The sequence below is a fragment of the Rhinopithecus bieti genome, unplaced genomic scaffold, assembly GCF_001698545.2.
Source record: "Rhinopithecus bieti isolate Rb0 unplaced genomic scaffold, ASM169854v2 scaffold_4916, whole genome shotgun sequence".
Taxonomy (NCBI): domain Eukaryota; kingdom Metazoa; phylum Chordata; class Mammalia; order Primates; family Cercopithecidae; genus Rhinopithecus; species Rhinopithecus bieti.
Window position 1 is genome coordinate 393,776 of NW_016804605.1, and position 26,792 is coordinate 420,567.

The window sequence follows — 26,792 nt, forward strand, 5'->3', positions numbered from 1 at the left end:
TCCCAGTATTGACAGCCCTTCCAGAAAGAGCAAGCCTCATGGCATGCCACATGTACAATCTGAGGCCAGGAGCTCTCTTTCCCCTTTTCATCCTCCTGCCTAGCACACAATAGGTGTTTACTGGATGCTTGTCCAGTTGAGTTCTTGAACATGGTGTGTAAAAGGAATCTTTGCAAATTGAATCTTCTGGAACGCTGAGCTCGTGCCTACCATAGAATTCTGAATGTACCTATATGACATCTTTGCAAACTTAAAACCTGAATCTTTGCAGTATAAATCCCTTGAAATGCATGTAGGCTGGACATCAAAAGCAAGCAGTATCTTCAAGGAACAGCTAGTCGGTAAGGTCATTGTGCAGGGTGCATAAAGAGCAGAGGCCGGAGGGGGTCCAAGCTAAGTTTACAAGGTTGCCAGGTTAAGGCCGGTGGAAAGAATTCGGTGGGCAGGGAGGAGTCCATAGTAGGATTGATTCAGAAGTCTCACTGGTCAGTAGGTGAGAAGGTGGACCCAGGAAACACTGAAAAGGTGGGCCTGGCAGAACTCGGAGTCTGGCATCCCACGCAGGGTGAGAGGCGGGAGAGGAGGTGCCTCTAGAGCGCCGACCCACCTTCCAGACCAGTTAGAATTTGGGAGTTTTTTCTTCCCTCTGCGCCTAATCTGACGCTGTTTGGGGAGGGCGAGGCCGAAACCTGATCCTCCAGTCCGGGGGTTCCGTTAATGTTTAATCAGATAGGATCGTCCGATGGGGCTCTGGTGGCGTGATCTGCGGGCCCCAGGTGTCAAGCACCCACACCCTAGAAGGTTTCCGCAGCGGCGTCGAGGCGCTCATGGTTGCAGGAGGGCGCCGCCGCTCAGTTCAGGGTTCGAGCCTAGAGGAGTGAGCCAGGCAGTGAGACTGTCTCAGGCGGGCTGGAACGTGCAGTTGCAGCGGCGGCTCCCAGCTCCCAGCCAGGATTCCGCGCGCCCTGAGCCTGAACTCCAGCTCCTTCACAGTCCTCCCCACCGCAAGGCTCAAGGCGCCGCCCTCGTGGACCGTGCGCGGCCTCTAGGTCTTCTCACCAGGACGGCAACCTCTCCCCTGGCCCTGATGGGTACCGTCAGCTCCAGGCGGTCCTGGTGGCCTCTGCCGCTGCCACTGCTGCTGCTCCTGCTTCTGGGTCTCGCGGGCGCCCGTGCGCAGGAGGACGAGGACGGCGACTACGAGGAGCTGGTGCTAGCCTTGCGTTCGGAGGAGGACGGCCTGGCCGACGCACCCGAGCACGGAGCCACAGCCACCTTCCACCGCTGCGCCAAGGTGCGGGCGTAGGGGTGGCAGGCCTGGGGGAACCCGCAGCCGGGACGGTGCGGTGCTGTTTCCTCTCGGGCCTCAATTTTCCCCCCATTTAAGAGAGGAAGTGGGGTGCAGGTCTCCGAGGGCTCTTCGCTTGGCACGATCTTGGGGACTGCAGGCAAGGCGGCGTGGGAGGACGGGTCGTGGGGAGCGCGGTGGAGAGCGGAGACGGCCGGCCTTTCGGGGACTTGCCGGGGCGTGCGGCTGCGCTATTCAGTGGGAAGGCTCGCGGGGTTGGGAGACTGGGAGGCTGAGGGAGGGCGGGCAGAGCACCGCCAGGGTCTCCTGCCCAGATTTCAGACTTTCCGCCTCGCCGCGGCACAGGTGGGTGAAGAAGTGAATGCCTGGAACGCACTGGGAACGCACCAGACGCAGAGGAAGCGGGCTTGCCCTTATAGTGGGTTCCGATTTGGTTTGGGAAATATGGGCAGCGGAGGATGGAGGGCCTGGAGAGAAGGCCCTACCCGAGACAGGAGCGGGGTGGGAAGGACGGCAGATGCTGGGAGCGCGAGGCAATTTCTTTACGACACAGAACTCATGCTGTAGTATTCCATCTGTTTCAACTGAAGAAAAGAACCAGCTGAAGGGGCAGGGGAGAAGGGGCGGAGTTATTCTCGAGGCCCACTGGTGTCCTTTAGGACTCAGGCAGGGAAGGGCCCTTGGTGCTCTGGAGCCGGAGGTGGCGCGCCTGGTACTGGGACCCCGGAGCTGAGCCCGGCGCCGCAGCCCACCTGTGAGGCGAGTTTGCTCAACGACTCTGCCAGCATCTGGCCCTCAGGCTCTGGGAAGCTTCTTCCCGGGGCGCGACCACTAGTTTTTTCTAAGTATTACCAGCCCAGGACTTGGCTGAGGTTCTGTGTCCCCCAGCTTGGAGTCAGATCTGGGGTTGAATGATGGCTTCCTCTCACTAGCTGTGGTGCTTGACAAGCCACTTATCCTTGAGCCTCCATTGCCTAGTCTTTAAAAAGGAAGTGACAATCCTCCCTAAGGGCTCAGTGGCAGCAGATGGGGAGATGAAGGGAAAGTTCTGTTGACCATGAGTGACCTCACTCATGCAAGCCCAGGGAGGGATCACTTGCAGTTTTGCCCCTGTCTGCAGGGTGACCTGTTGGTGACATTGTCTTTGCTCCAAACCACAGCTCCCGGGGCAGAGGGGAAAATTCTGCCACTCACAGCTGCCTGCCCCGTCTGAGTGTTCTGGGTGGCAGGATGGCAGGTCCTTACTCAGCTCAGTATAGCCCTCTTCCTTGTTCCCTGAACCTTTGACTTTCTAGAAGGATGTTGTGGGGTTGTGGCCAGGATAAGAAAGGGCATTTCAAGTTACCACTGCTCCAAAACAACTGTTCTGGAAATAGTGAGTACCCCATCCTGAGAGGTGAGTAAGCAGAGGCTGTATGACCACCTGAACCAAGCCCTTGAGGATGTTTCTTCTCTGGTGGAAGTTTGGAACAGGAGCCTCCTCAAATTCATTTATTCATTCATTCAACGGATATTTTGTGGGAATCGAATTTAGAATGAAAACTTTTTTGGCAAGCAGAAAAGGATTTTCAGACCAATCCTTTTGTTTTAATCATGATAAACTGAGGCTCAGAGAGAGGAGGTCACCCCAGGTGCATTAGAACTGGGTTTCTAGAACTCACATTCCACTGCTCAGAGTTCTCTCCCAACTCATTCGATTTTTATTTAGCAGAAGGCATTTTTAGATGAATCTTTGAAGCATTAGTAGGAGTACAGCGATGACGATGTCAGGAGAACTTTATTCTAGGATTAGGAGGTACCATGAACAAAGGTACAGAGCTGGAAAAACAAGAGGTGGAGGATAAGGAGCACGTGTCCACAGTTCTTTTTCTTTTTTTGAGATGGAGTTTTGCTCTTGTTGCCCAGGCTGGGGTGCAATGGTGCAGTCACTGCAAACTCCCCCTCCCAGGTTCAAGTGATTCTCCTGCCTCAGCCTGCCAAGAAGCTGGGATTACAGGCACCCGCCACCACACCCAGCTAATTTTTGTATTTTTAGTAGAGACGGGGTTTCACCATGCTGGCCAGGTTGGTCTTGAACTCCTGACCTCCTCAGTGGATCTGAGGAGGTGATTCGCCCGCCTTGGCCTCCCAAAGTGCTGGAATTACAGTGGTGAGCCACTGCGCCCAGCCTCCACAGTTCTTTATCCACCTTCTGAAATGTAAAATGTTCTGAAAACCAAAAGTTTTTTTGTGGTTTGATGGTAGCATCTGACGTGAACTGACATGAGATTATTTTTAATCTAGTTGTGTGAATATGCGTATTCATGTATTTTGCTGCATAGATTACATATGCAGCTCCAGATTCCTCCAAGCAGACTCTCTGATTGCCCACTACTGTCTTTCTAAAATCCAAACAAATTCTAAGGTTCAAAACCGATTTGGCCCTAAGGCTTTGGGTAAGGGGGTGAACTCTGTTCTACTCTGACTGGAGTCCAAGATGCGTATATACAGAGATGTGGGTGGTGAGGCTGCAAAGGTAGGTTGAGGTAGGGGCCAAAGAGGAGCATGGAGTTTAGACTTGATCCATGAGGCTGTGGGGAGCCAGTGAAGGTTCTTGAGCAGGTATGTCTGCCTGAGAGCAGCTGGAGCAGACGAGAGCTAAAACCAAACAAATCACCTGCAGATCATGGCTGCTATAGTTTGTCCCCTCCAAATCTCATGTGGAAATGTGGTCACCGGTGTTGGAAGTGGGGCCTAATGGGAGGTGTTTGGGTCATGGGGGAGGAACCTCCATGAAAGGCTTGGTGCCATCCTTGTGATAATGAGTAGGTTCTCCCTCTATGATTTCCCTTGAAGGCTGATTATTAAAAAGAGCTTGGTACCACCCTCTCTTCTCTCTTGCTTCTTCTCTTGCCATGTGATAGATCTCTGCAAATGTAGGCTCCCCTTCACCTTCTGCCATCAGGGAAAGCAGCCTAAGGCCCTCACCAGAAGCAGATGCTGGTGCCATGCTTCTTGGAGAGCTTGCAGAGCCATGAGCTGAATAAATCCCTTTTCCTCATAAATTACCCACCTTCAGGTATTCCTTTATATAGCAACACAAAAGGACTAAGAAAGTGGCCCTGATTCTTCTCTCTCTTTAAGAAGTGTTGCCTTTGCTCACTTAGTCATCCCTTCTGCCTGCGTTTGTAGAGCATCTGGATGGGAGATTTATACAACCGTCACTCTTGACCTTCCCAGCAGGCCTATGTCATAGGTACTACGATCTCCACAATACAGCGGAGATATCTGAGGCCAAGAGAGGTTGACTGACTTGCTCATGGCCACACAACCAGTAAATATTAGAGCTGGAATTCAGGTCCACGGTTTCCTGGCTCCAAAGCCCATGAGTTTTTCCCTCAGTTTATTCTGATTGGGGCATGGGGGAGGAGGTGGCCTTTGGGCAGGCCCGCCACGGGTAACCAGGACCATAGAGAGCTGGGTGCAGGTACAGAGGAAAACCTGTTGTCGAGTGCGGCCCATGGTTCCCATTTTTGCCTGACTGGCACATTTGAAAGTATTATATAACTATGTGAATAATAATAGTTGGCCTATATGAGTTTTTTAATTTGCTTTTGGGTCCGCATTTGGTAACTTCTTTATCATTTACTACACTCTGTTGTGTCTCTTTTGTTGTAATTCTAATTTGTAAGTAGGGGTGAGATAAAGTACACATAGGGTTTGCTGGGTTTCTTCCATGTCATCATGTTCCTCCGTGCACGGGGCCAGGATCCATGGAGGCTGCCCGGCACCTATGTGGTGGTGCTGAAGGAGGAGACCCACCGCTCGCAGTCAGAGCGCACTGCCCGCCGCCTGCAGGCCCAAGCTGCCCGCCGGGGATACCTCACCAAGATCCTGCATGTCTTCCATCACCTTCTTCCTGGCTTCCTGGTGAAGATGAGTGGCGACCTGCTGGAGCTGGTGAGCCACCCTTTTTGGGAATGCCACTTCCTGATAGGGCTGGGCCACTGCATATACACTGGGGACTGTGCTTAGTAGGCCTACTGCTGAAAATCAGAAGGGGACAGCAAGTATGTATTGAGCACTTATTAGGTACCAAGCACAGTAACCACTGGCTTTCTGTATGGAATTCCCTTTAAGCCTGGCCATGCCCCAGTGGTATGTCCATCTTCATTTGAAAGTTCAGAGGGGACCACATAGACAGCTAGGGGTAGAACCTGGATCAAACCCAGTGGTCTGCCTGCCAGCCATTCTTGTGCCAATGCATCTGCTGCCTATGGAAACCTTTAGGGACAAGGCCCTGGGATGTTCAATGGAGCCTGAGTCATTTTATAAAAAAGCATGACTCAAGGGTCCGCAATTTCTTTGAGGCTGCTGCTATCAGAGTAAAGTGCCTACTTTAGGACAGGGTGGCCCTCCTCCCTCCTAGATGTCACATCTTTGGTGGAGGGGCAGAAAGGGGACTGGGTATTCTCCTCACCCTGGCCCTAATGCTTCAAATCTTAAAAAAAACTTTCTTGTTTTTGCTTCTGCCCCACCTTCTAGCCCACCTCTTTTCCTGGCCTCTCACTTGATGAGAGCGTGTGTCATTTTCACACTGATTCTCCACATGGCAGGGGGTGCTTCTCAGCCTCCTGCAGACAGTGAGGCCCAGGGTCTTGCCCAAGGTCACACAGCATGTAATAGGCAGGGTCAGAGTCTGGACCTGGGTCTCCTAGCTGCACTGTACTGCTGCTCCACGGGTTAATCAGCTCAGCATCCCGTGGCTGAACAGCTACCTCATACCAAGGCCTGTGGGACCATGACAGGGATTGACAGGGTCCCTGCCTTAGGAACCCGTAGTCTAAGTAGAGGAGACTGACAAGTCAATGCCTTCCATCAGTCTGCTCAACACACGTTTACCAAGCGCCTACTGTGTGCTGCAGAGGCGAAGATGACACAGCCCAGGCCTTTCCCTCGAGCTTACAGTTCAGAAGGAGAGACTGATCAGTGACCGCCAGTACAGTTGACTCTGGGACAATGTGCTCAGCATTGGGGAAAGACGAAGAAGGTACCCGTGTAGCACCAGATGACAGGCACAAGCCCCACAGGCCAGGGCAGCTGCTCAGAGGAGAGTAGGACAAGCAGAAGCCAAGCAGAAAGCTGCAGGCATTTGCCATCGAGACCTGGGCTTCAAACTGGGCATCATACCAGCCTGGGTTTGAGTCCTACCCAGCCCCTTATTAGTTGTCTAACCCTGGGCAAATGCCTTCACCTCTCTGAGCCTCATTCCCCTATCTGTAAACCAGTTATAATAATGGGAACATTCATTTAAGGACTAAATGAGGTTGTGAAGCATTCAGCAGATGCTAGGTATGGAAACTCGCCAAAGTGGGGGCAGGTTAAGAAACCTCTGGGGATACCAAGGCATCCAGGGACTAGTTGTGGCAGGAAGCTGTTACCACTTAGGTCTGAAGGGTAAGGAGAGGGAATAGTTTTCCCTCTGCCCAACTGGAGCTGGTGGCATGGAGGAGAGGCTGCCTGTGGGGAGTCACCTGAGGGTTCACTGCTGCCATGCACAGGGAGTCAGGAGGTAGGGTGGGAGTGGGGCAGATGCACAGTTTTTTGTTTTTGTTTTTGAGATTCTGTTGCCCAGGCTGGAATGCAGTGGCGCCATGTCAGCTCACTGCAACCTCTGCCTCCCGGGTTCAAGCAATTCTTCTGCCTCAGCCTCCTGAGTAGCTGGGACTACAGGTGTGTGCCACCATGCCCAACTAATTTTTGTATTTTTAATAGAGATGGAGTTTCACCATGTTGGCCAGGCTGGTCTGGAACTCTAGACCTCAGGTGATCCCCCACCTCAGCCTCCCAAAGTGCTGGGATTACAGGCGTGAGCCACCGCGCCCAGCTGCAGATGCACTCTTGTCCCTCTAACTCCTGCTGGTGCCTCCCATTGGCTGAGCCTAACTGGAGGCTTTGCAAGGGAGCTCGTGCTGCAGTTTGCAGTGAGCAGGCTGGAGAAGGCTGGGGAATAGACTGGGGGACAAACCGAATTGCCAGTGCTGTTATGTCATGATTTAGGCATGGTGTCCAGGGCCTGAGCTTCACTTCGTGTCCATCCTGCCCAGAGCCTTGGCACAGCCTGGCTCCCAGACAAGATGTCAAGTTCAGAATCCTTCCCAGATGGAATCCTTTGTGCCAGGCCTTGTTGCAGGGATATGGGAGTGCTGGGCTCCCAGCCTGATCAATGAGTGAGAAAACTCAGGCTCCTAGTCTGTCCTCCGGGGCACCAGGAGGGAGTCTGCCGGGACAAGGTGGGAGGCTGCTGGGCTGGGATGTGGGGATAGGTGTGATGAGGTGAGGCCAGGCTGTGGCTGTGTTTGCTGCTGTCCAGATGGCTTAAGCAGAGTTCCCCGACCTTTCTGACTTCTGCAGGCCCTGAAGTTGCCCCATGTCGACTACATCGAGGAGGACTCCTCTGTCTTTGCCCAGAGTATCCCATGGAACCTGGAGCGAATTACTCCTGCATGGTACCGGGCGGATGAATACCAACCCCCCAGTAAGACCCCCCATCTGTGCGCTGCCCCTCCACACCTGAGCTGAATCCATTTGCTCTACCCTGGCCTTGCCTCCCTGCCAGTGGTTTCCACTTCTCCGGGGGCTTTGGGACTCAGCACCTCCACTGACCCCTTTTTTTTCTGTCCCATCCCCAGCCCCTGCAGCCCCCACTGCCTGCCTTCCTGTTGCTCCACAAATGCAAAAGTCTTGCCTTAAATGATCCTCTTTTCCTCCTTGTCTCTTGTTTTCCTCTTCTCTCCATTTGGAATGGCCCAGCAGGCTGCACTTACCTTGGAAGGAGGGTTCATCTGATGGTGACTCTACCTAGGGCCCCCCCAGGCCTCTATAACTCCCAGTGCCCTGCAGACTGGACTAGACCCCTTAACGGGACAGACACAACCCGGACTTGGATGCCCCTGCCTAGCTTCCTTTTTTGCTGCTCCACCTGCCTCCAGCTCTGTTTAGCTTTCTGGCTCTCCCTGCATGGCCCACTTTGTGTCTTCCCTCTAGGCCTTTCCTTCCACTGCTCCCTCTGCCTGGTGTGGCCTGACTATGGGAGGGAGGGAGGAGGAGCAGCCATGGAAAACAGTCTGCATTCTAGCAGGGCCTTGCAGGTGGCAATTCCTTGCAGGTGGCAGTTCAGTCGGGGAAGACTCTAGATGCACCTGGCCTGAGGAGAGGATGAAGGGTTCTAGTTGGACTGTGTTAAGTTGGAGGTGCCCATGGTGTGAGGTCTGCAGCTCAGTGCAGAGATGATGCAATGTGGTGGGCCCGTGCAACATGGTGCCAGGACGCAGAGCTTGGGGTGAATTCGGCTTCCACCCCTTCCCGGTTCTCGTGGGGCCTTGGGAAGCCACTTTGTTCTATTAGCCTTGTCTTTCTTGTCTGTAAAATGGGCACATAACCCTGTCCCTGTCCTTCTCACAGGTTGATGTGAGACTCCAGTGAGTTGAAGGATGTGCAGATGCTTTTGGAAGTGAAAAGTTGGGGGCTTCTGTGTGACTTTGCATATGCCCAGATTGTGTGACCTTGCCTATGTCTGAGTTGCTGCCATTGCAACAGATCAGAGCTGGTGGGCAGGGGGTGGAGATAGGGTTTGTGTGGGGGACATCCTCTGGCAAGGGTGGCAGCCGCAGAAGCGAGGGGCCTGGTCGGTCATGTGTGCTGACCGGGCCTGGGCAGCCTGTGACCAGGGAGAGGACAGTTCCTCTGTAGGAGGAGTCTGTTCCTTTCCAACCAGGCGGGACCTCTTCTGTGGATCCCTGGAGCCCCCTGCACTCTACATCGGTGCCTCAAGGACCTCCCGGAGCAAGTTAATATCAGAGACTGAGAGGGACACTGGCAGAGGGTCACAGAGGCCCCAGTCCAGGCAGAAGACCGAGAAGATCTTGCCCCCTAGGTTAGTTTCCTAGCACTGCTGTGACAAAATACCACCCCCTTGTTGGAACAAGTTGATTCTCTGCAGTACTGGAGGCCAGAAGCCTGAATCCGTGTTGGCAGGACCGCGTTCCCCCTGGGAGCTCCAGGGAAAAGCTTCTCTTGTCTCTTGTGTGTCCCCACAGCGGCGGCACACCCATCCCAGCCTCTGTCTTCACACAGCCTTCTCTGTGTCTCTCTCCTCTTCATTGTCTCCTAAGGACACTTGTTGTTGGATTTAGGGCCAACTGGATCATCCAGGATGATCTCATGTGGAGAACCTTAACCACGTCTGCAAATAAGGTCACAGCCTTATTTTCCAAATAAGGTCACAGCCACAGGTGGTGCGGGTTAAGATGTGAGTGTACCCTTTGGCAGCCACCATTCCCTCCTCTCCCTTGGGCCAGAAGCAGCTGTGGGGCCCTTTCCTCCCCATAGGATGCCCATGGATTGTCCCCCTCCCCACTTCCCCCGAGTGTCTGTGGGAAGTGGCAGGAATGGCAGGCAGGGGTGTGGAACCCCTTCTGGAGTCACATCAAGGGCTTGGCTGGAGGACGTCCTCCTGGAGCTGTTGGGCTGGCATGGGGCAGGCTGGCTGGGCCCAGCAGCAGCCTCTTCATTCATGGGGAGGCCACAAGCATGGGCCCTGGAGCTGGCTGCCGCCCTCAAACCCAGACTCTGCACTCTTAACTGTGTGACCCTGCACACGTCACTCACCCTCTCTGATCCTCAGGTTCCTCTGCAAAAGCGAGGGAATAGTAACTCTCACTCTGCAGGGCTGTTTGGAGGGTTAAATGAGTTATTGCTGTAGCATGCATTTCTCTTTCAGGTATTGAGTGAGGTGCTATGATTTTAGCCCTGCATTTTTCTTTTCTTACCATTCAACAATAACGTCTTGAGCACCCACTGTGTGCCAGGCACCATATTAGGTGCTGGGGATACAAAGGTGAATGAAATGGACATGGTCTCTTTCCCCAACAGTGTATCCAGAAGATTAATCCATTCCTTAAACAAATGCTACTCGACACAAATGAGTTCTGGATAGGCTGAGAGCTCTGAAGGAGTGCAGGCAACTGCGAGCCTGTGTATCCGGCAGAAGGATCAGGAAAGGCTTCCTGGAGGAAGCGCTGTTCCAGCCAAGACCCACGGGGGCATTATTAACCAGGCAAAGGGGACAGTGTCCAAGCAGAGGAATGAACATGGACTGAAGCTGTGAGGCAGGAGGGAGTGTAGCCTGTGCAGAAGGGACTGAGGCTGGTGAGACCAGCAGGGCCTGGGTGACCTCTAGGGCAGACGTGAAAGGAAGAACTCGGCCACAGTCTGAGCTTTTCAGGTGCATGGCAGGGCTGCCTGGTGAGAGCTAATGAGCTCCCTGCTCTGGAGGTATGCAAGCAGGACTGGGTTCCCACCTGCCAGAGGCCACAGAGCTTTCTGTACCAACCCAGAGGCTGGAAGGGGCCACTCCAAGGCCTCTTTGCCCCTGAGAGTGGTGGCTTTTCTCGAGGCTATCTTGCCACGCTGTCACAGGGAACTAGCAGCCTCTGCCTCACCCTGGGGTTTGGAGGATAGAGGGAGGCCTAGGAAGGGCCCCAGAGGCCCTGTGTCCTGTCCGAGCTGAACCCCTTTCCAGCCTCTCACTGGAAGGAAGCCCAAGGATGTTCCTGTGGGGGCTTTGGCTTGTGCTTTCCCTCCAGCTGTGGAGGTCGTGGTAGGGCTGTGGGCCCTGGGTGGGTGTTCCAGGCTTACAGCCTCTCTCCTGGCAGTGTCTTACCAAGAGCTGCCCCTTCGCCAGGCCCACCTGCCCTCTGCTGGCCATGCTTGCAGCCTCCTGACCCTGTCCCAGCAGGAGAGTGCGCTGGTGTCAGCGGGCAGGAACTGCCTGTATTTAGAAGGTATGGGGCTGCGCTGGGGCCACACCCCAGGCCCAGGGATGTGACCTCACAGTGGTCACATCATCTTGCAGCGGACCCCAAGTACAGCTTCTGGAGCAGATGGTGGTCCCAAGCACAGATGGGACCAGAAAGGATTGTCACCTGGGCTAACTCAGCTGCAGCCTCAGTTCCCTCCTCACACATGACGAGGAGCATGGACTGGAATCCTGCCCAACAGGCCTTCTGCTTGATATGCGTTATGTGGCTTATGTCCAGGTAGGGAAGCAGCTTCTGTGCTGTCTTCTAGATGAGGCTGTATCCCCTGGGCTGTCTTCCGTCAGCCTGGAAGCTCTGAGGGAGAACCTTGGGCTGCTTCCTAAGCACCTGTATCCCCTGTAGCCAGCTCGGGGCGTCTGCTAGGAGCAGACTGAGCATGGCTTATGGGCCTGGCACCATCTGGCCTCTGCCCACCTTGCTGGCCCTGTCATGTGTCTGCCCCTCCGACATTCCATAGCCCAGTTCAATATCTAGTGGTTCCTCTAGGGTGACCAGCACCCTTTGGTCTCCAGATGTCTTCAGGTCGGAGCTCACAGCGCTCTCAACCACCCCTTCCCAGTGTAGCACCGGGCACGTGATGAGTGAAAGCTCCTAACACACTCAGAGAGCAAGGACTCTGCCTCATCCCGCAGCCTGGGAGGACAGGCAGCCTGCCGAGGACCTGCCCAGCATGCTACAGAAGTAACCAAAGTGCCCATGGGCAATGATCAATGGAGCTTCCTGCTGAGACTGGAGGCCATAGGGCAGGGTGAATAGTGTCTGTGCAGGCTGGGGACTCGCAGTTCGGACTGTGCCCAGCCCTACTGCCATAGTGGGTGGGTGGGAGGATGTAGGACTGGGAGCTGACCTTGCCTGAAATTAGTGTGGGATCTCAGAGCAGCCACTGAATTGCTATGTAGTGGGCTAAATAGTGGCCCCCACAGATATACACACCCAGACAGAGCCTGTGAGCCTGACCTTATTTGGAGAAAAGGTCCTTGTAGATGTAATTAAGCATCTCAAGATGGCATCATCTGGATTATGCGGTGGGCTGTAAGTCCCATGATGTGTCTTTAGAGACACACAGGAGGGGCCATTTGGAGACAGAGGCGGAGATTGGAGAAATGTGACCACAAGCCAGGGAGCATCAGCAGCTACCAGAAGCCGGAAGACGTGAGGCAGGGTTCTCCCTGGAGCCTTCGTTGCTGAGCCATAAGAAGCGACGACACTCCCTGAGCCTCCTGTACTTGCTTACCTGTCCTGAGATGAGAATCTCTACTCTGCAGCATATTTGGAGGATCACTGCGGGGGACACAGAGGTGCTGTTCAGATGGCACTTCAGAAGACTCAGGAGACCCTGGGGCATGAGCAGGTTGATTGACAGCCCAGAGGGCTACCATCTGGTTCTACCTGAGGCCCTGCTTCTCCTGGCTGCAGGGGTTCCAGGGCCAGGCCATTTCCGCTGGCGCAGGACTCTTCTAGCAGCAACCTGCCTGAAGTCTTCTTTTGGCCTGGCTGAGAGTTTCTGAGACCCGCACTGGAGCGGAGGTGCTTCCTTCCTTGCTTCCCTTCTTCCTCCCTCTCCTCTCTGTCCAGTGGGCTGGACCTGCCTTGCATCTGTGAGCTCTCCCTACTTTCTCCTACACCCCGATCTTTGTCCTGCACAGGCGACTCCCCCAGTGAGTCTCTTGCAGCTTTTACCCCAGTACCTGCTTCTTGGAGAATCCAAACTGATCCAATTAGGGATGATAAGTGTAGGGTAGGCTCTCGGTGACTGTTTTCTCTGAGGCTGTGACTCGTGTGAGGCATAAGCAGCCCCTATGAGCCCTTCTGGTACGTTGTGGAGTGCAGAATGCTTGGTCCTGGAGTCAGGAGGCGCAGACACACATCCTGTCCGAGCTGCAGCTTCCTGTCTCTAAAATGAGCCGACCAGCGCAGGTGGCCAGACATCACTGTTATTCTTTGAGTCTTTAAATCATGTTGTCTTTCTCGCAGACTTGGTGAGCTGTGAAAAGCTATAATAGGGGCTTTATTTTACACTATGATATTATTTCTTGAACATGCATATTATTGTTGGATATTGATATTAATATGAAGGAGCAGGATGACTTGGGTCCTTCCTGGCAGTAGCATTGCCAGCTGATGGCCTTGGACAGTTATCTGCCCCCTCTAGGCCTCCCTTTCCTTGTCTATGAACTATAGAATAGGATGTAGCATGTGAGGATTTTTTTGGAGGTTCAATGAGTGAATATATTTAAGGTACTTTCACTAGTGCCTGGGATGTACTCCACAGTTTCTGTGTGTTAACTATAAGGTTGACTTCATGCTCATTCCCTCCTCTCCCACAAATGTCACCTTGGAAAGAAGGAGGCAGCCTGGTGGAGGTGTATCTCCTAGACACCAGCATACAGAGTGACCACCGGGAAATCGAGGGCAGGGTCATGGTCACCGACTTCGAGAGTGTGCCCGAGGAGGACGGGACCCGCTTCCACAGGCAGGTAAGCACGGCCCTCTGGTAGGAGGGCTGTCTCTGCCCATATCCCCATCCTGGAGGTGGGTGGGGACTCCTGTCCAAGAGTGTTGCAGCTGTACTGCTGGGCCACAGCCCCCAGCTGTCACTGTCCCCTCCCTGCCATCAGTTGTGGGAAGGGTGTTCATCCATCCAGCCACCTGCTGATTTGTTATGGGGTGGCGGGGGGGTCTTTCTTATGTGGTCCTTGTGTTGGCTGAGCAGGCCAGCAAGTGTGACAGCCATGGCACCCACCTGGCAGGGGTGGTCAGCGGCCGGGATGCTGGCGTGGCCAAGGGCGCCAGCCTGCGTAGCCTGCGCGTGCTCAACTGCCAAGGGAAGGGCACAGTCAGCGGCACCCTCATAGGTGAGTGATGGCCCCAGACAGCGTTGGTCTCTCTCCATCTGGACCTGGCCTGGGAAGTGGCTTGGGCTGGGCCCAGGAAGAGCTAGTCTCCTAACCAAGAATGCTGTGGCAGCCACTGCCGCAGAGCCAGAGAACCAGAGTGCCAAGGCTGGCAGGGTCCCCAGTCACCACGAGTGCAGATGAAGAAACTCAAGCCCCAAGAGAGCTACGCAGGTAGCCCAAGGAGTGCAGACTTGACCCTGGGTCAGTGACCTTTCCACAATTCCACACTGCTCCCCTTTTCAAATCTGGTGACATCTTTGTGTCTTTTGTGATGTTATCTTCAATGTGGAGGGACTGGAGGTGATCTAAGCAAACTTCTTCTATTTTCTGCTTGCATACCTCTGAGACCAGGGGACTCACTTACTTGCATGACTGGGCCCTGCAGGTCACACTGGCCAGGCAGATGTGGTGGAGGAACTGGCAGAGGACTTTTTCTAGACTATGACAATATTTAGTCCATCTGGCGGCCCCCCTGTGAAGTCCAGCTGAGAACTAGGACTCCAGGGGCCTGTGGACAGAGAACAGGGAGGGTGCTCTCCCTGACTGACTTCCTCCTGTGGCCATTGAGCAAGGCCTCTGTACAACATGCCCTGGGGCTGGCCTTGCCATAGCTGCTGAACAGTTGATGAAACCAGTCCAGAGAGGGGAGGTGACTGCCCAGGGTCACACAGCTCAAGCTGATGACCTCACTGGGAAAGGTGCCAGCTCTGGGCAGCAGCTTGACTTCCACTGCAGGCCCCAGGCCCCAGGCCCCAGGGTCAAACACTGGCTCTGGAGCTAGCGGAAGCAGCCCATGAGTCTGTCTGAAAGGCTGAGGAGGCCCAGGAGTCTTCCCTGTGTTCCACCAGTTCTGCCCTGAGACTTTCCTACAGAGTACAGGTTTTGATGTTCACTTTTAAAGGCAAGAATCAATAACCTTCGGCCCCATCAGGTGACCCCTTGTGCCTGTCCCACCCCTTTATTGACTGACCTCGGCTCAGTCAGGCCAGTTCCTGAAGGTCAGTGTGTGGAGAGGAGGCTGTTCTTTCCCAGAAAGGCCTTCCCCAGGCCTGGTGCTCTGGCCTCTGGAGGACCTCCTGGAGAAATCCCTTCTTTGGCATCCCAGTCAGTGTATGGGAAGCCCTTGCTGCATGACCTGGCACGGGTCAGGGGCTCAACAGTCACTCTTGCCTTCCTTGCCGCTGCCATTTCCTCCTCTGTAAGCAGGTGATTGTGTGTTGAGTCTGAGCACAGAGATAAGCACACAGCAGGTGCTTAATAACTAGCAGCTGCAGGCTGGGCGTGGTGGCTCATGCCTGTAATCCCAGCACTTTGGGAGGCCGAGGTGGGCGGATCACCTGAGGTCAGGAGTTCGAGACCAGCCTGGCCAACATGGTGAAACCCCATCTCTACTAAAATACAAAATTAGCCAGGCGTGGTGGTGGGTGCCTGTAATCCCAGCTACTTGGGAGGCTGAGGCAGGAGAATCACTTGAACACAAGAGGTGGAGGTTGCAATGAGCCGAGATCGTGCCACTGCAATCCAACCTGGGTGACATAGCGAGACTCCATCTCAAAAACAAATAAATAAATACATAACCAGCAGCTGTAAATGTGGCTGTTGTTCTTCACATCCACTTCAGTGCCACTCCGCTCCCTTCCTCCGTGGTGTGAGGGGCCTCACTAGCTGTCTTCTAGGAGGAGCATGGCTGTGAGATTCCAGCTCCATCCCTGGCCACAGCTCCTGGAGACATCTCAGAGACCAGGATCTGGAAGGCTCCCACACCCCATTTGACAGGGGAGAAACTGTCAGCTCCAGGTCCCCTTGCACATCAGGGCCAGAGCTGTTAGGCTCCCAGTCTCCAGGCCACTGGGCCAGAGCTCACAGGCTGGCAAAGGGTTAGAATTGTTACTGGTGGCTGGGTGCGGTGGCTCACACGTGTAATCTTAGCACTTTGAGAGGCTGAGGCTGGCGGATCACGAGGTCAGGAGATCGAGACCATCCTGGTGAAACCCCGTCTCTACTGAAACTATAAAAAATTAGGCGGGTGTGGTGGCAGGGGCCGGTAGTTTCAACTACTCAGGAGGCTGAGGCAGGAGAATGGCGTGAACCCGGGAGGTGGAGCTTGCAGTGAGTCGAGATCTCGCCACTGCACTCCAGCCTGGGCAACAGAGTGAGACTCCGTCTCAAAAAAAAAAAAAAAAAAGGTGTCACTGGTGACAGTAGCATGAGGTAGATCATGGTCTACACCAAAATGGGGGATGTAGTGCCACTGAGGCCAGAGGGAACCACAACCTCAAGGGTGGGGAGTTATGGTATGAGGGGTCCTGGGTGTGGAGTCTTTTAATTCTTCAGACAATCCTGGGAGCAGCTGTCCCTGTTTCATAGAGAGTGGGGTCACACAGCTGGTGAGTGGGCAGCCAAGACTCTGTTCAAGTTTGTGTGGGTTCAACACTTATGGCCATGGTGGAGGGGCATCTGAGCCAGGCCTCAGAGAGTGGCAGGGGGAAGTTGGGTGGGGCAGGGCACCCTTCTCATTCCTCTGAGGCTCATCCTCTCAGTGCCTCTGTTTCCTGGAAAGGGATAATAAGGTTATTGTGAGGATCCCCTGAGTTCATATATTCAGACTCTTAGAGCCAGGCACACAGAAGGGCCGGGGTTGGCTAGTTTGATTGCTGAGGTTTGATTGCTAATATCTTCCAGTTTCTATTGGTCAAGGTTCTGCAGAGAAGCAGAGCCAGTAGGATGTATATATTAAGAGTTTCAAGGAATTGGCTCATGTGACCGTGGGGGCTGGCAAGTCTGAAATCCACAGGGCAGGCCAGGCAATTCCTGCAGAATTTGATGTTGCAGTATTAAGTCCTAAGGCAGGCCTGGAGTAGAATTCCTTCTTCCCTGGTAGGCCTCAGTCTGTTCTCTGCAGGCCTTCAACTGATTAGACGAGGCCCACCCACGTTATGGCGAGTAACCTGCCTTACACAGTCTCCTGATTTAAATGTTAGTCACATCTAAAAAATATTTTCGCAGCAGCATTTCCACTGGCTTTTGACCAAACATCAGGTCACCAAGTTGATCCCCAAAATTAACCATCACTCTGTGCCTGTAAGGGAGGAGCTGGGAAAGGGGAACAGTTCTCCCCAGGGGGTGACCTAGGTTTGTTCCTTCCAGGCCTGGAGTTTATTCGGAAAAGCCAGCTGGTCCAGCCCGTGGGGCCACTGGTTGTGCTGCTGCCCCTGGCGGGTGGGTACAGCCGGGTCTTCAACGCCGCCTGCCAGCGCCTGGCGAGGGCTGGGGTCGTGCTGGTCACCGCTGCCGGCAACTTCCGGGACGATGCCTGCCTCTACTCCCCAGCCTCGGCTCCCGAGGTAGGTGCTGAGGCTGCTGCCCCAAGACGGGGGGCGAAGGGCAGGCTGGCCCCGTGCGCTTCTTGCAGCACGTTCCTGGAGGCTGAACCCTTCTGGCTTTGGAAGGAGTCGTCAGAGACCCCTGCCATGCGGGAGGCTGGGGAGGAAGGGGCTCGAGCCTCCATCATCCCAGAGTCTGAACAGCAGTGACCCCGCCACGCCCCCACGTAGCGGCGCCCACGTAGCCACGCCCCCACACCCGGTCCTGGCCACTCTCCCTCCTGAAGGTCGCCTGGTAGCCGCCCCCTCCCCATCTCCATCCCCAGGCCCTGCGTCCTCTGCCCAATATTCTTAGGGCTCGCCCAGTATTCTTAGGGCCTCCCCACTATCCAGATCCCTCCGCGGCTGCATGACTGACCACTTGAGCAAGGCTAATGTGAATGGGAGCAGTTGAGGGCTCAGACCTCACCCGAGGGACATCCAGAGTGTGCCGCAGGGCCGCGCAGTGTGGCTGCGGGGACACAGACACGGAGCCTCGGCCCTGAGGAGCTGGGGGGGCAGTGACCGTCCCTCCTCTGAGCACCACTCCTCCAGTGTCAGGACACTGCGGGTATCTAGGGGAGAGAATCTTGTTCCACTTCAAGTCTGGAACTTCAAGTCTTTGTGTGTGCGCGCGCTCGTGTGTGCGCGCGCGCGTTGTGGGTGGGGATTGCGGAGCAGATGCGTACCTGACAGCGGTAACCTGGATCCTCCCTGGCCTCTGAGGCTTCCCTAGCAGCCGAATTTAAAGGCATCAAGCAAACAAAGCCCAACACATCTCTGCCTTGCTCTCTCAGTTCCCCCCGTGGCACTTAGAGCCACCTGATACACCGAGTAGTTTCCTGTCTCCCTCACTAGAATGTAAACTCCACAGGGGCATTGGGAATGCTGCCTGGCTATGGTAGGGACAGAGGGGAGCACCAGGGCGGGGCAGGGCTGCCAGAGTTCTGCCTGGGGAGTCAGATTTTCCTTAGGAGGGGACATTTGAATGGGACCCAAACAGGTGTATAGCAGTTGTTCAGCCCAGCTCAGTTTGCTTCTGCAACCCCTCTCTTGGGCTCCTTTCTCTGCCACCTACCTCCTCACCTTTCCAGGTCATCACAGTTGGGGCCACCAATGCCCAGGACCAGCCGGTGACCCTGGGGACTTTGGGGACAAACTTTGGCCGCTGTGTGGACCTCTTTGCGCCAGGGGAGGACATCATTGGTGCCTCCAGCGACTGCAGCACCTGCTTTGTGTCACGGAGTGGGACATCGCAGGCTGCTGCCCACGTGGCTGGTAAGTCACCACCCCACTGCCTTGGCTAAGGTGATGCTAACAGCCCCTTTGGCAGTCAGGGTCTGTGCCGGGACCTCCAGTGCCAGGATCTGTGCAGGGGGACCAGAGATGAGACAGGCCTGATGGTGCCTTCATGGACACTCAGTCTGATGAGGGAGGCAAGTGCACAGTGGGAACACGAGGTCAGGGCTGTATTAGAGGGAGCCCAGAGGAGGCACCTGCCCAGCCCAAGGGTCAGAGAAGCCTTCTTGGATGAGGGACATTTGATCTGGAGCTTGATGGATGAATAGGAGTCCACCTGGCCGATAAGACAGCAACTACCAAGGCTTAGAGATGTGACGGAAGGCTGTCTTACCTCACTGTGTGAGGGACTGCAGGTGGCTTACCTTTGAGAAGAGAGCTTGGTGTCTCTGTGTGTGCACGTGTTTTTGTGTGTATGTGTGTGCCTGTGTGCACTGGGAGGAGTCCCCTGCTGGGGCAGGAGGGTCAGGCCATCACCATCTTTCACCGTTCACCCCTGTACCAGGCATTGCAGCCATGATGCTGTCTGCCGAGCCGGAGCTCACTCTGGCCGAGTTGAGGCAGAGACTGATCCACTTCTCTGCCAAAGATGTCATCAATGAGGCCTGGTTCCCTGAGGACCAGCGGGTTCTGACCCCCAACCTGGTGGCCGCCCTGCCCCCCAGCACCCACAGGGCAGGTAAGCAGGATGGCAGGGTGGGCAAGGCCAGGCTGGGGCTTGGGAGGGCTGTGTGACCTTGACAGTCTCTCCCCTCTCCCTTGTCTGTGTAAGGAGGATGACACAACCTTAAATAGGATTAAATGAGAAGAGGGCTCTGAAAGGGCTTTGCAATATTTCCATAACATGTTTTTATAGAGACAGTTGAGTATGTTCTTTTTTTTTTGAGACGGAGTTTTGCTCTGTCGCCCAGGCTGCAGTGCAGTGGCCGGATCTCAGCGCACTGCAAGCTCCGTCTCCCGGGTTCACGCCATTCATTCTCCTGCCTCAGCCTCCCGAGTAGCTGGGACTACAGGCGCCCGCCACCTTGCCCAGCTAGTTTTTTTGTATTTTTTAGTAGAGACGGGGTTTCACCATGTTAGCCAGGATGGTCTCGATCTCCTGACCTCGTGATCCACCCGTCTCGGCCTCCCAAAGTGCTGGGATTACAGGCTTGAGCCACCGCGCCCGGCCGAGTATGTTCTTTAAGCCCTACTCTCTCCTACCATGAACTAAAGATTTTTGTGGAGGTCCCCTCACTCCCAGCACCCCCTCCTCATCCCAGGCGCTTTTTGCAGGTTGGCAGCTGTTTTGCAGGACTGTGTGGTCAGCACACTCGGGGCCTACACGGATGGCCACAGCCATAGTCCACTGTGCCCCGGATGAGGAGCTGCTGAGCTGCTCCAGTTTCTCCAGGAGTGGGAAGCGGCGGGGCGAGCGCATCGAGGTGGCTACCCCTCCTTTGTATGTGTGTGTGTGTGTGTGTCAGTGCTGGGCCCTCAGGGACCTGCAGCAAGCCCCTCCATCCTCGACACTCCAGCTCTTCTGTAAGCTTACAGGACTGGCCAGAGCAGGAGTGGGGCACTCCTCGTCTCACGCGGCTGGGGGCCGCTGGAGAGAGCCACAGTGAGAAGGGTTTCCTAGAGGCTGCAGGACAGTGCTGGATGGATTTTCAATGCCCATCTGGGTGTCAGCGTGAGGGTCAGGGATCTGCTACTCTGGACTCAGCCATCTCTAGGCCCTTCTCACTCAGGTGCTCCATGGTTCTGGGAGCTGAGAAATCTCAAACCAGCAAAAAAGGGGAATTGATGTTGATGCTACAGGATAGTGCACAGACGCCATCTGGTTGCAGCATTTTGGTAGAAGGGCAGAGCCCAGCCAGGAGAGTGAGGAGGGGCAGGCATTTCTGGCCTGGGAGATGGTGTCTTAATGCTTGTGTGGGAGGCAGAGTGGGTGGGGTGGAGCCAGCTGGGTCCTTGCTTTGGCCTCTTGGATTTCCCTGTATCTCCATTTTGAAACCACTTTGTATTTGGAAGAACTTTTGAGTATTCAGAGCTGCCCATTGGCAGAACAGTCTACTTTGGGCAGAAGTGAGCTCCTTGTCCCCAAAAGGCTAGGAGCAGGGTCTGACTGGCCCCTGGTAGGGACACTGACGAGGGTGCTTGAGTTGATCCTGTCTATTCCCTTTCTCTGTTTTCAAAGCCCATTCTAAAGCAGATTCCCATTTCTGTCTTTGACTCTCAGGCCCAAGGGGGCAAGCGGGTCTGCCGGGCCCACAACGCTTTTGGGGGTGAGGGTGTCTACGCCATTGCCAGGTGCTGCCTGCTACCCCAGGTCAACTGCAGCGTCCACACAGCTCCACCAGCTGGGGCCAGCATGGGGACCCGTGTCCACTGCCATCAGCAGGGCCACGTCCTCACAGGTAGGAGGCTGGGCCTGCCCTGGGGTAAGGAGAGTTCGCTTTCTCCTTATGCACCCACTGCCCACGAGGCTTGGTCCTCATGAGTGTGATCCATGAGACTCGAACCTGACTTTCCATTCCATACTCTGGTTCTGCCACTTCCATGCCCTTTGACCCTGGGCAGGTGACCTTACTTCTCGTCTCAGCTTCCTCCTCCATAAGAGGGAAAAAGGTATTACCTGCCTCATTGTGTTGCGAGGAGATAGGGCACTGGCCTGGAGCATGGCAGGTGCTTTGCCTAAGGTGGTGCAGTTCAGGAGAGGCAGCTCCAGAGAGAGGCCCCCGGCTGGGGCTGAAAGGAGGGCAGACCTCGGTTTGAATTTCACTCTGCCACTCGATAGCTCTGTGACCCTGGGCAAGTTACTTAACGTCTCTGTACGAGGAAATGATGGGTGCTAAGCACTTAGCTTAATGCTGGGACAATATATATTCTAGCTATCGCTACTATTATTGTCATCACCCGTTGCTTTAAAATCCAGTCTCTGGTATAGGCAACTATTGATAGGCTACCCTGTGTTGAAAACATGTCCAGGCAGGTAGCAGGAAGTCACAGATGGGGACTCTTGGGGCATCAAGGGCTGGCGCCCTGAGGCTGAGCCGTTCTGGTTGGGTGGAGTGTGAGAGGTCTGGGAAGACAGTGGAGCTCCAGCCTGGAATAAGAGGCTCAGAGTTGATTCTCGTCTGAACATGTCCAGGGGAGTCACTGAGGGTTTGGGTACAGGAGGGTGAGGGTGAGACCTAACTCTGGGCACAGCAGGCTGGCATGTAGGATGGATGTTCAGGAAAGATGAGCGTAGTCAGGTGGCTGGTGCCCTTGTGCAGGGGAGAGGCTCCATCCGGTCCGGGGATCCTGGCTTGGAGAGAAGTCCGCCATGCTCTAATCACACTCCCCTTTGGAAGTGCTCAGCCGATGAACTCACAGGCACATGTCAGTTGGAAGTCATGGAATCTGACTCTATGAGGCACACCTCAAAGAGCCCCATTTTGCAGCTAAGGGAACTGCAGACTGGACATGCTGAGTGACTGCCCTGAGCCCTTGCATCTAGGACATAAAGAATGTTAGTAACCACGACCCTACCATGTTCAGAGCACATGCCAGGCTCCATGCTGGGGCTTCACATGTGTCATCTTCACAGTGTCCCTGTGAGTAGGTGCGGTTTCTCTTTCCATCTTACAAATGAGTAAACAGAGCCTCAGTGTAGCTGAGTAACCACTATTTTCGGTTTCTTAGCCAATGGGTGTGTCTGACTCCTAAGCCCATGGAGGGCATCCCCAGGTGGTCCAGACAGACCCCAGCTTACCCTTGAACTTCTGCCTGCTGGCTGCATGGGGAGGGGCTGGGGGGAGTTTGAGCATCTCAGACCATAGAGCCCCTGCCTCACTGTCTCCATCTCTGGGTGGAGAGATGATGTTTTCCCTGAGAAACTAAGGCTCAGGTTGAATGGCTCTCCCATGGTCACACAGCTGGTCAGGAGTGGAGTTGAGAACACAGGAGTCCTGATGCTCAGGCCAGCATCTCTTATCTTCTTTGAGTTGTTTCTGGGTTTTCTAGCTCTTGCCTCACACCTTAAAGAGAGAAGGTCTGATGGGGATGGGCACTGGAGACGGAGCATTCCAGCATTTCACTATCTGAGCTAGCCTTCCTCTGACCCAGGCTGCAGCTCCCACTGGGAGGTGGAGGACCTTGGCACCCACAAGCCGCCTGTGCTGAGGCCACGAGGTCAGCCCAACCAGTGTGTGGGCCACAGGGAGGCCAGCATCCATGCTTCCTGCTGCCGTGCCCCAGGTCTGGAATGCAAAGTCAAGGAGCATGGAATCCCGGCCCCTCAGGAGCAGGTGAGGAGGCCTGTGAGGACGGGTGGGTGGGGTGCCATGGGGTGGCGTGGGTCTCTCCTGTGCAGCTTTTCTGTGTCAGTTTGTGCCACCACCATACCGCCATGCATCAGGGTGGCGGTTTGCCGGGTAGATGCTGTGGGCAGCTTCCGCCATTGTGTGGACAGCGTGTGTATGTATCTGTGTGTGGCTGGGTCTGTTTTTGCTTTTGTCCAGATCAGTAAGGTTTGTTGCCTGAGTACCCCACTCTACTTGGTGTAGAATGTGCATAAATTTGGCATAAAGAAATACAATATGCTTGCATTTATTGATTGATCTATTTTTTTCTGAGATGGGGTCTTGCTATGTTGCTCAGGCTGGTCTCAAATTCCTGGGCTCAAGCGATCCTCTGGCCTCAGCCTCCCCAAATGTTGGGATTACAGGCATGAGCCACTGCACCTGGCCTCTCTGATCTATCTAACAAACCTGCTGGGAGGTTCTCAGGGTCAGGAGCAGCACTGGGCTGTGAGGACACAGAGCTCACTCAGCCATGACCCAGAGCGGGTGCCTGAGCTGCATGCTGAAGGTTCTTAGCATGACCAGCAAGGCAAGAAAAGGCCCTGCTGAGATGAGCGAGGCACGTGCCAAGCCCTGGAATGTGAGAACCAGGCCTTCTAGAAACCTGGGTGTGGACATGACCAACAGTTGCTCTGGAACTCTCCTTTTTAAAAGCCAGTGGGAGCTTCTTAAAAGGCAGCCTAAGGAGTCCACTCTTTAATGAACTCAGACTCGGTTTTAAAATGCAAGTCTGTGTTGATTCTGGTCTGGATGGTGCATTCCTCGATAGCAAAAGACAGTGTTGTTCTTGGATCCACTTTCCCTGGGTGCACTGAGGGCCGCGAGGTTCCAGGTGCTCTTCCTGGCACTGGGGAGGGATACAGGCCCGACAGACATGTTGTTTGCCCTCCTGGAGCATCTATTTTAGTGGGGGAGGACAGAAAACAAACCAGTAAATTACAGAGTACTGAAAAGATGCGATGGAGAAAACTATAGCAAGGAAGGGAATGGGGTGGGGGAGAAGTCAGGAGAGGTCTCGCTGAGAAGGTGGAGGAAATGGGCCATCAGGCAGGGAATGTGTTCCAGGCAGAGCAGAGGCCCCAGGGTGGGGATGCGCCCGGGAGTACCAGGAAACCAGAGAGGTGGGAGTAGTTATGAGGTGGGGGATGCCTCAGAGGGGACAGGGCCAAGTCAGGTGAGACCCGAGGGCCACAGTCAGGAGTCAGCTGGGGCCACACAGGGGTCCAGCCTAGGGGGAGTGTGATCTGGCCTGGATCTGAACCTCTCACTGTGGCCTAGCTGCTGAGCTGAGAAGAGATGACAAGGGCCTTGGGCAGAACCAGGGAGACTGGAGGGAGGCGGTGGAGGGTCCAGGCGTTGGGGCGGGGCTCAGGCTGGAGTCTGAAGGGAGCTACAGGCCTGGTGGGTGGACATGGGTGGGAGAAGGGGAGGACGGCACCAAGGCTCGGGCCCCTGGACAGATGGAGTTGCCATTAAGTGGAATGGGGCAGGCTGTGGGGCTGTCAGTTTCAGAAGGAAGATGAGTTTGGCATTGGCATGGTAGGCATCTGTCTGTCCCCGCGCCCCTCAAACCAGGCATGAAGCAGGAGCTCACGTGTTTGGTCAGCGATGGTGCAGAACCGCCGGGGCGGGAGTGTGGGGCGGGAGATGCGTGTTTGTGTCTCAAATGGGCCCTGAGCCAGGGAGGGCTATCTGCTCTTTGGCCTCACAGCGGGATGTTGGAGGGAGAAATGAAGTGTAGGTGGGGGTCCCGGGCCACGCTGGACATGTGCTTTCTTCTCCTCGGCCCTGGCAGGTGATCGTGGCCTGTGAGGACGGCTGGACCCTGACCGGCTGCAATGCCCTCCCTGGGACCTCCCACGTCCTGGGGGCCTACGCTGTAGACAACACGTGTGTGGTCAGGAGCCGGGACGTCAGCACCACAGGCAGCACCAGCCAAGAAGCCGTGGCAGCCGTTGCCATCTGCTGCCGGAGCCGGCACCTGGTGCAGGCCTCCCAGGAGCTCCAGTGACAGCCCCATCCCAGGATGGTGCCTGGGGAGGGTCAGGGGCTGGGGCTGAGCTTTAAAATGGTTCCAACTCAGGAGGCTGAGGCAGGAGAATGGTGTGAACCTGGGAGGCGGAGCTTGCAGTGAGCCAAGATTGCGCCACTGCACTCCAGCCTGGGCGACAGAGCGAGACTCCGTTTCAAAAAAAAAAAAAAAAAAATGGTTCCAACTTGTCCCTCCCTCAGCCGCCCTCCATGGCCTAGCCCAAGGGGATGGGGATGCTTCCACCTTCCTGGAGCTGCTGGCCTGGCCCTTGAGTGGGGCAGGCTCCTTGCCCGGAACTCACTCACTCTGGATGCCCCCTCCCCTGGTGGAGGTGCCAGGAAGCTTCCTCCCTCACTGTGGGGCATTTCACCATTGAAACAGGTTGAGCTGTGCTTGGTGCTGCCAGCTGCTCCCAACATGCCAACATCTGTGGGCAGAATGGCTTTTATTGAGCTCTTGTTCTGTACCAGGCATTCAGTCCTCACGTCTCCATCAAGGAGGCAGGATTCTTCCCATGGGTAGGGGAGGAGGTGGTAGGGGCGGCAGAGACAAGCATTGTCAGGGGGCGAGTGTGAAAGATGCTGATGGCCCTCATCTCCAGCTCACTGTGGGGAAGCCCCTTGGGGCTCCCTTGATTAGTGGAGGCTCAGCTTTCTGGATGGCATCTAGCCAGAGGCTGGAGATCAACGCGTCCCTGGTGGTCATGGGCTGTGCCTTGGTTTCTTGAGCGACCTTTACTCTGCTCTATGCCAGGCTGTGCTAACAACACCCAAGGGTGGCCTGCAGGGAGCCGTCACCTAGGACTGACTCTGCAGTGTGCAGTGGTGCACGCACCATCTCAGCCAACCCGCTCCGCTACCCAGCAGACTACACATTTGCACCCCTGCTTTACAGGGGAAGCAACCTGGAACCAGAGGAGGCATGCCTGCCAAGCTCACACAGCAGGAATTGAGCCAGAAACCCAGATTGGGCTGCCTCTGAAGCCAAGCCTCTTCTTACTTTACCCCGCAGGTAACAATGAGGCTGGGAAGGGGAACACAGACCAGGAAGCTCAGTGAGTGATGGTGGAACGATGCCTGCAGGCATGGAACTTTTCCTGTATCACCTAGGCCTGATTCACTGTGGCCTGATGGAGATGCTTCTAAGGGATGGTGGGAGGAGAGGGACAACTGTCCCTCCTTGAGCACTAGCCCCATCCAAGCAAGCAGACATTTATCTTTTGGGTCTGTCCTCTGTTGCCTTTTTACAGCCAGCTTTTCTAGACCTGTTTTGCTTTTGTAACTTGGATATTTATTCTGGGTTTTGTAGCATTTTATTAATATGGTGACTTTTAAAATAAAACAAACTTTGTCCTGACTTTTGCATACACTTGACTGCCTAGGGTGATGCCTTGTTTATACTAGGAACTGGGTAAGTTTGTTGAGTATGCCAAGTACTTGTATCTTGAGTACAAGTATTGGGTAAGTACTGGTGATGTGAACTTATTCCCTGTGCCTGTCCTAGGAATGAAGTGAATGTCTTCCTGCAGCTCCCCTGGCAGTCAAAGTGCCTCCTTCTTGGTGACGGATGCCCTACATCCTAGATGCTCTGTTGTCCTAACCTCCCAATGCCCTTTTCATTCTTTTTTCTCCCCAGTTCCTGGCACAGGGCCTGGCCCAGAGTATTTATGGAATAAGTTACAGTGCCAGATGCTTCTGTAATGAGC

General features: G+C 54.9%; 1 protein-coding gene across 2 annotated transcripts; it reads left to right on the top strand.

Annotated features, from left to right (window-relative positions):
• Positions 1-629: 629 nt before the first annotated feature.
• PCSK9 (proprotein convertase subtilisin/kexin type 9) lies at positions 630-25,171 on the top strand. Of its 2 annotated transcripts, none has more exons than XM_017869402.1 (12): positions 630-1,294; positions 5,057-5,248; positions 7,703-7,826; positions 13,516-13,646; positions 13,883-14,024; positions 17,214-17,410; positions 18,523-18,706; positions 19,233-19,406; positions 20,003-20,151; positions 20,949-21,126; positions 22,820-23,001; positions 24,851-25,171. In XM_017869402.1, the coding sequence occupies exons 1-12, from the start codon at positions 743-745 to the stop codon at positions 25,064-25,066; spliced, it is 2,421 nt and encodes an 806-aa protein (XP_017724891.1). In that variant the 5' UTR covers positions 630-742; the 3' UTR covers positions 25,067-25,171. The 2 variants fall into 2 exon arrangements, with proteins under 2 accessions (XP_017724891.1, XP_017724890.1); XM_017869401.1 differs by having other exon boundaries at positions 631-1,294; positions 13,513-13,646.
• The last annotated feature ends 1,621 nt before the right edge of the window (positions 25,172-26,792 follow it).

Coding starts and splice junctions, on each gene's coding strand:
- PCSK9 (XM_017869401.1), top strand. CDS start 743: ATGGGGCTCTGGTGGCGTGATCTGCGGGCCCCAGGTGTCAAGCACCCA. Junction 7,827..13,512: donor GGATGAATACCAACCCCCCA/GTAAGACCCCCC, acceptor CACCTTGGAAAG/AAGGAGGCAGCCTGGTGGAG. Junction 20,152..20,948: donor GGCGGGGCGAGCGCATCGAG/GTGGCTACCCCT, acceptor TTTGACTCTCAG/GCCCAAGGGGGCAAGCGGGT.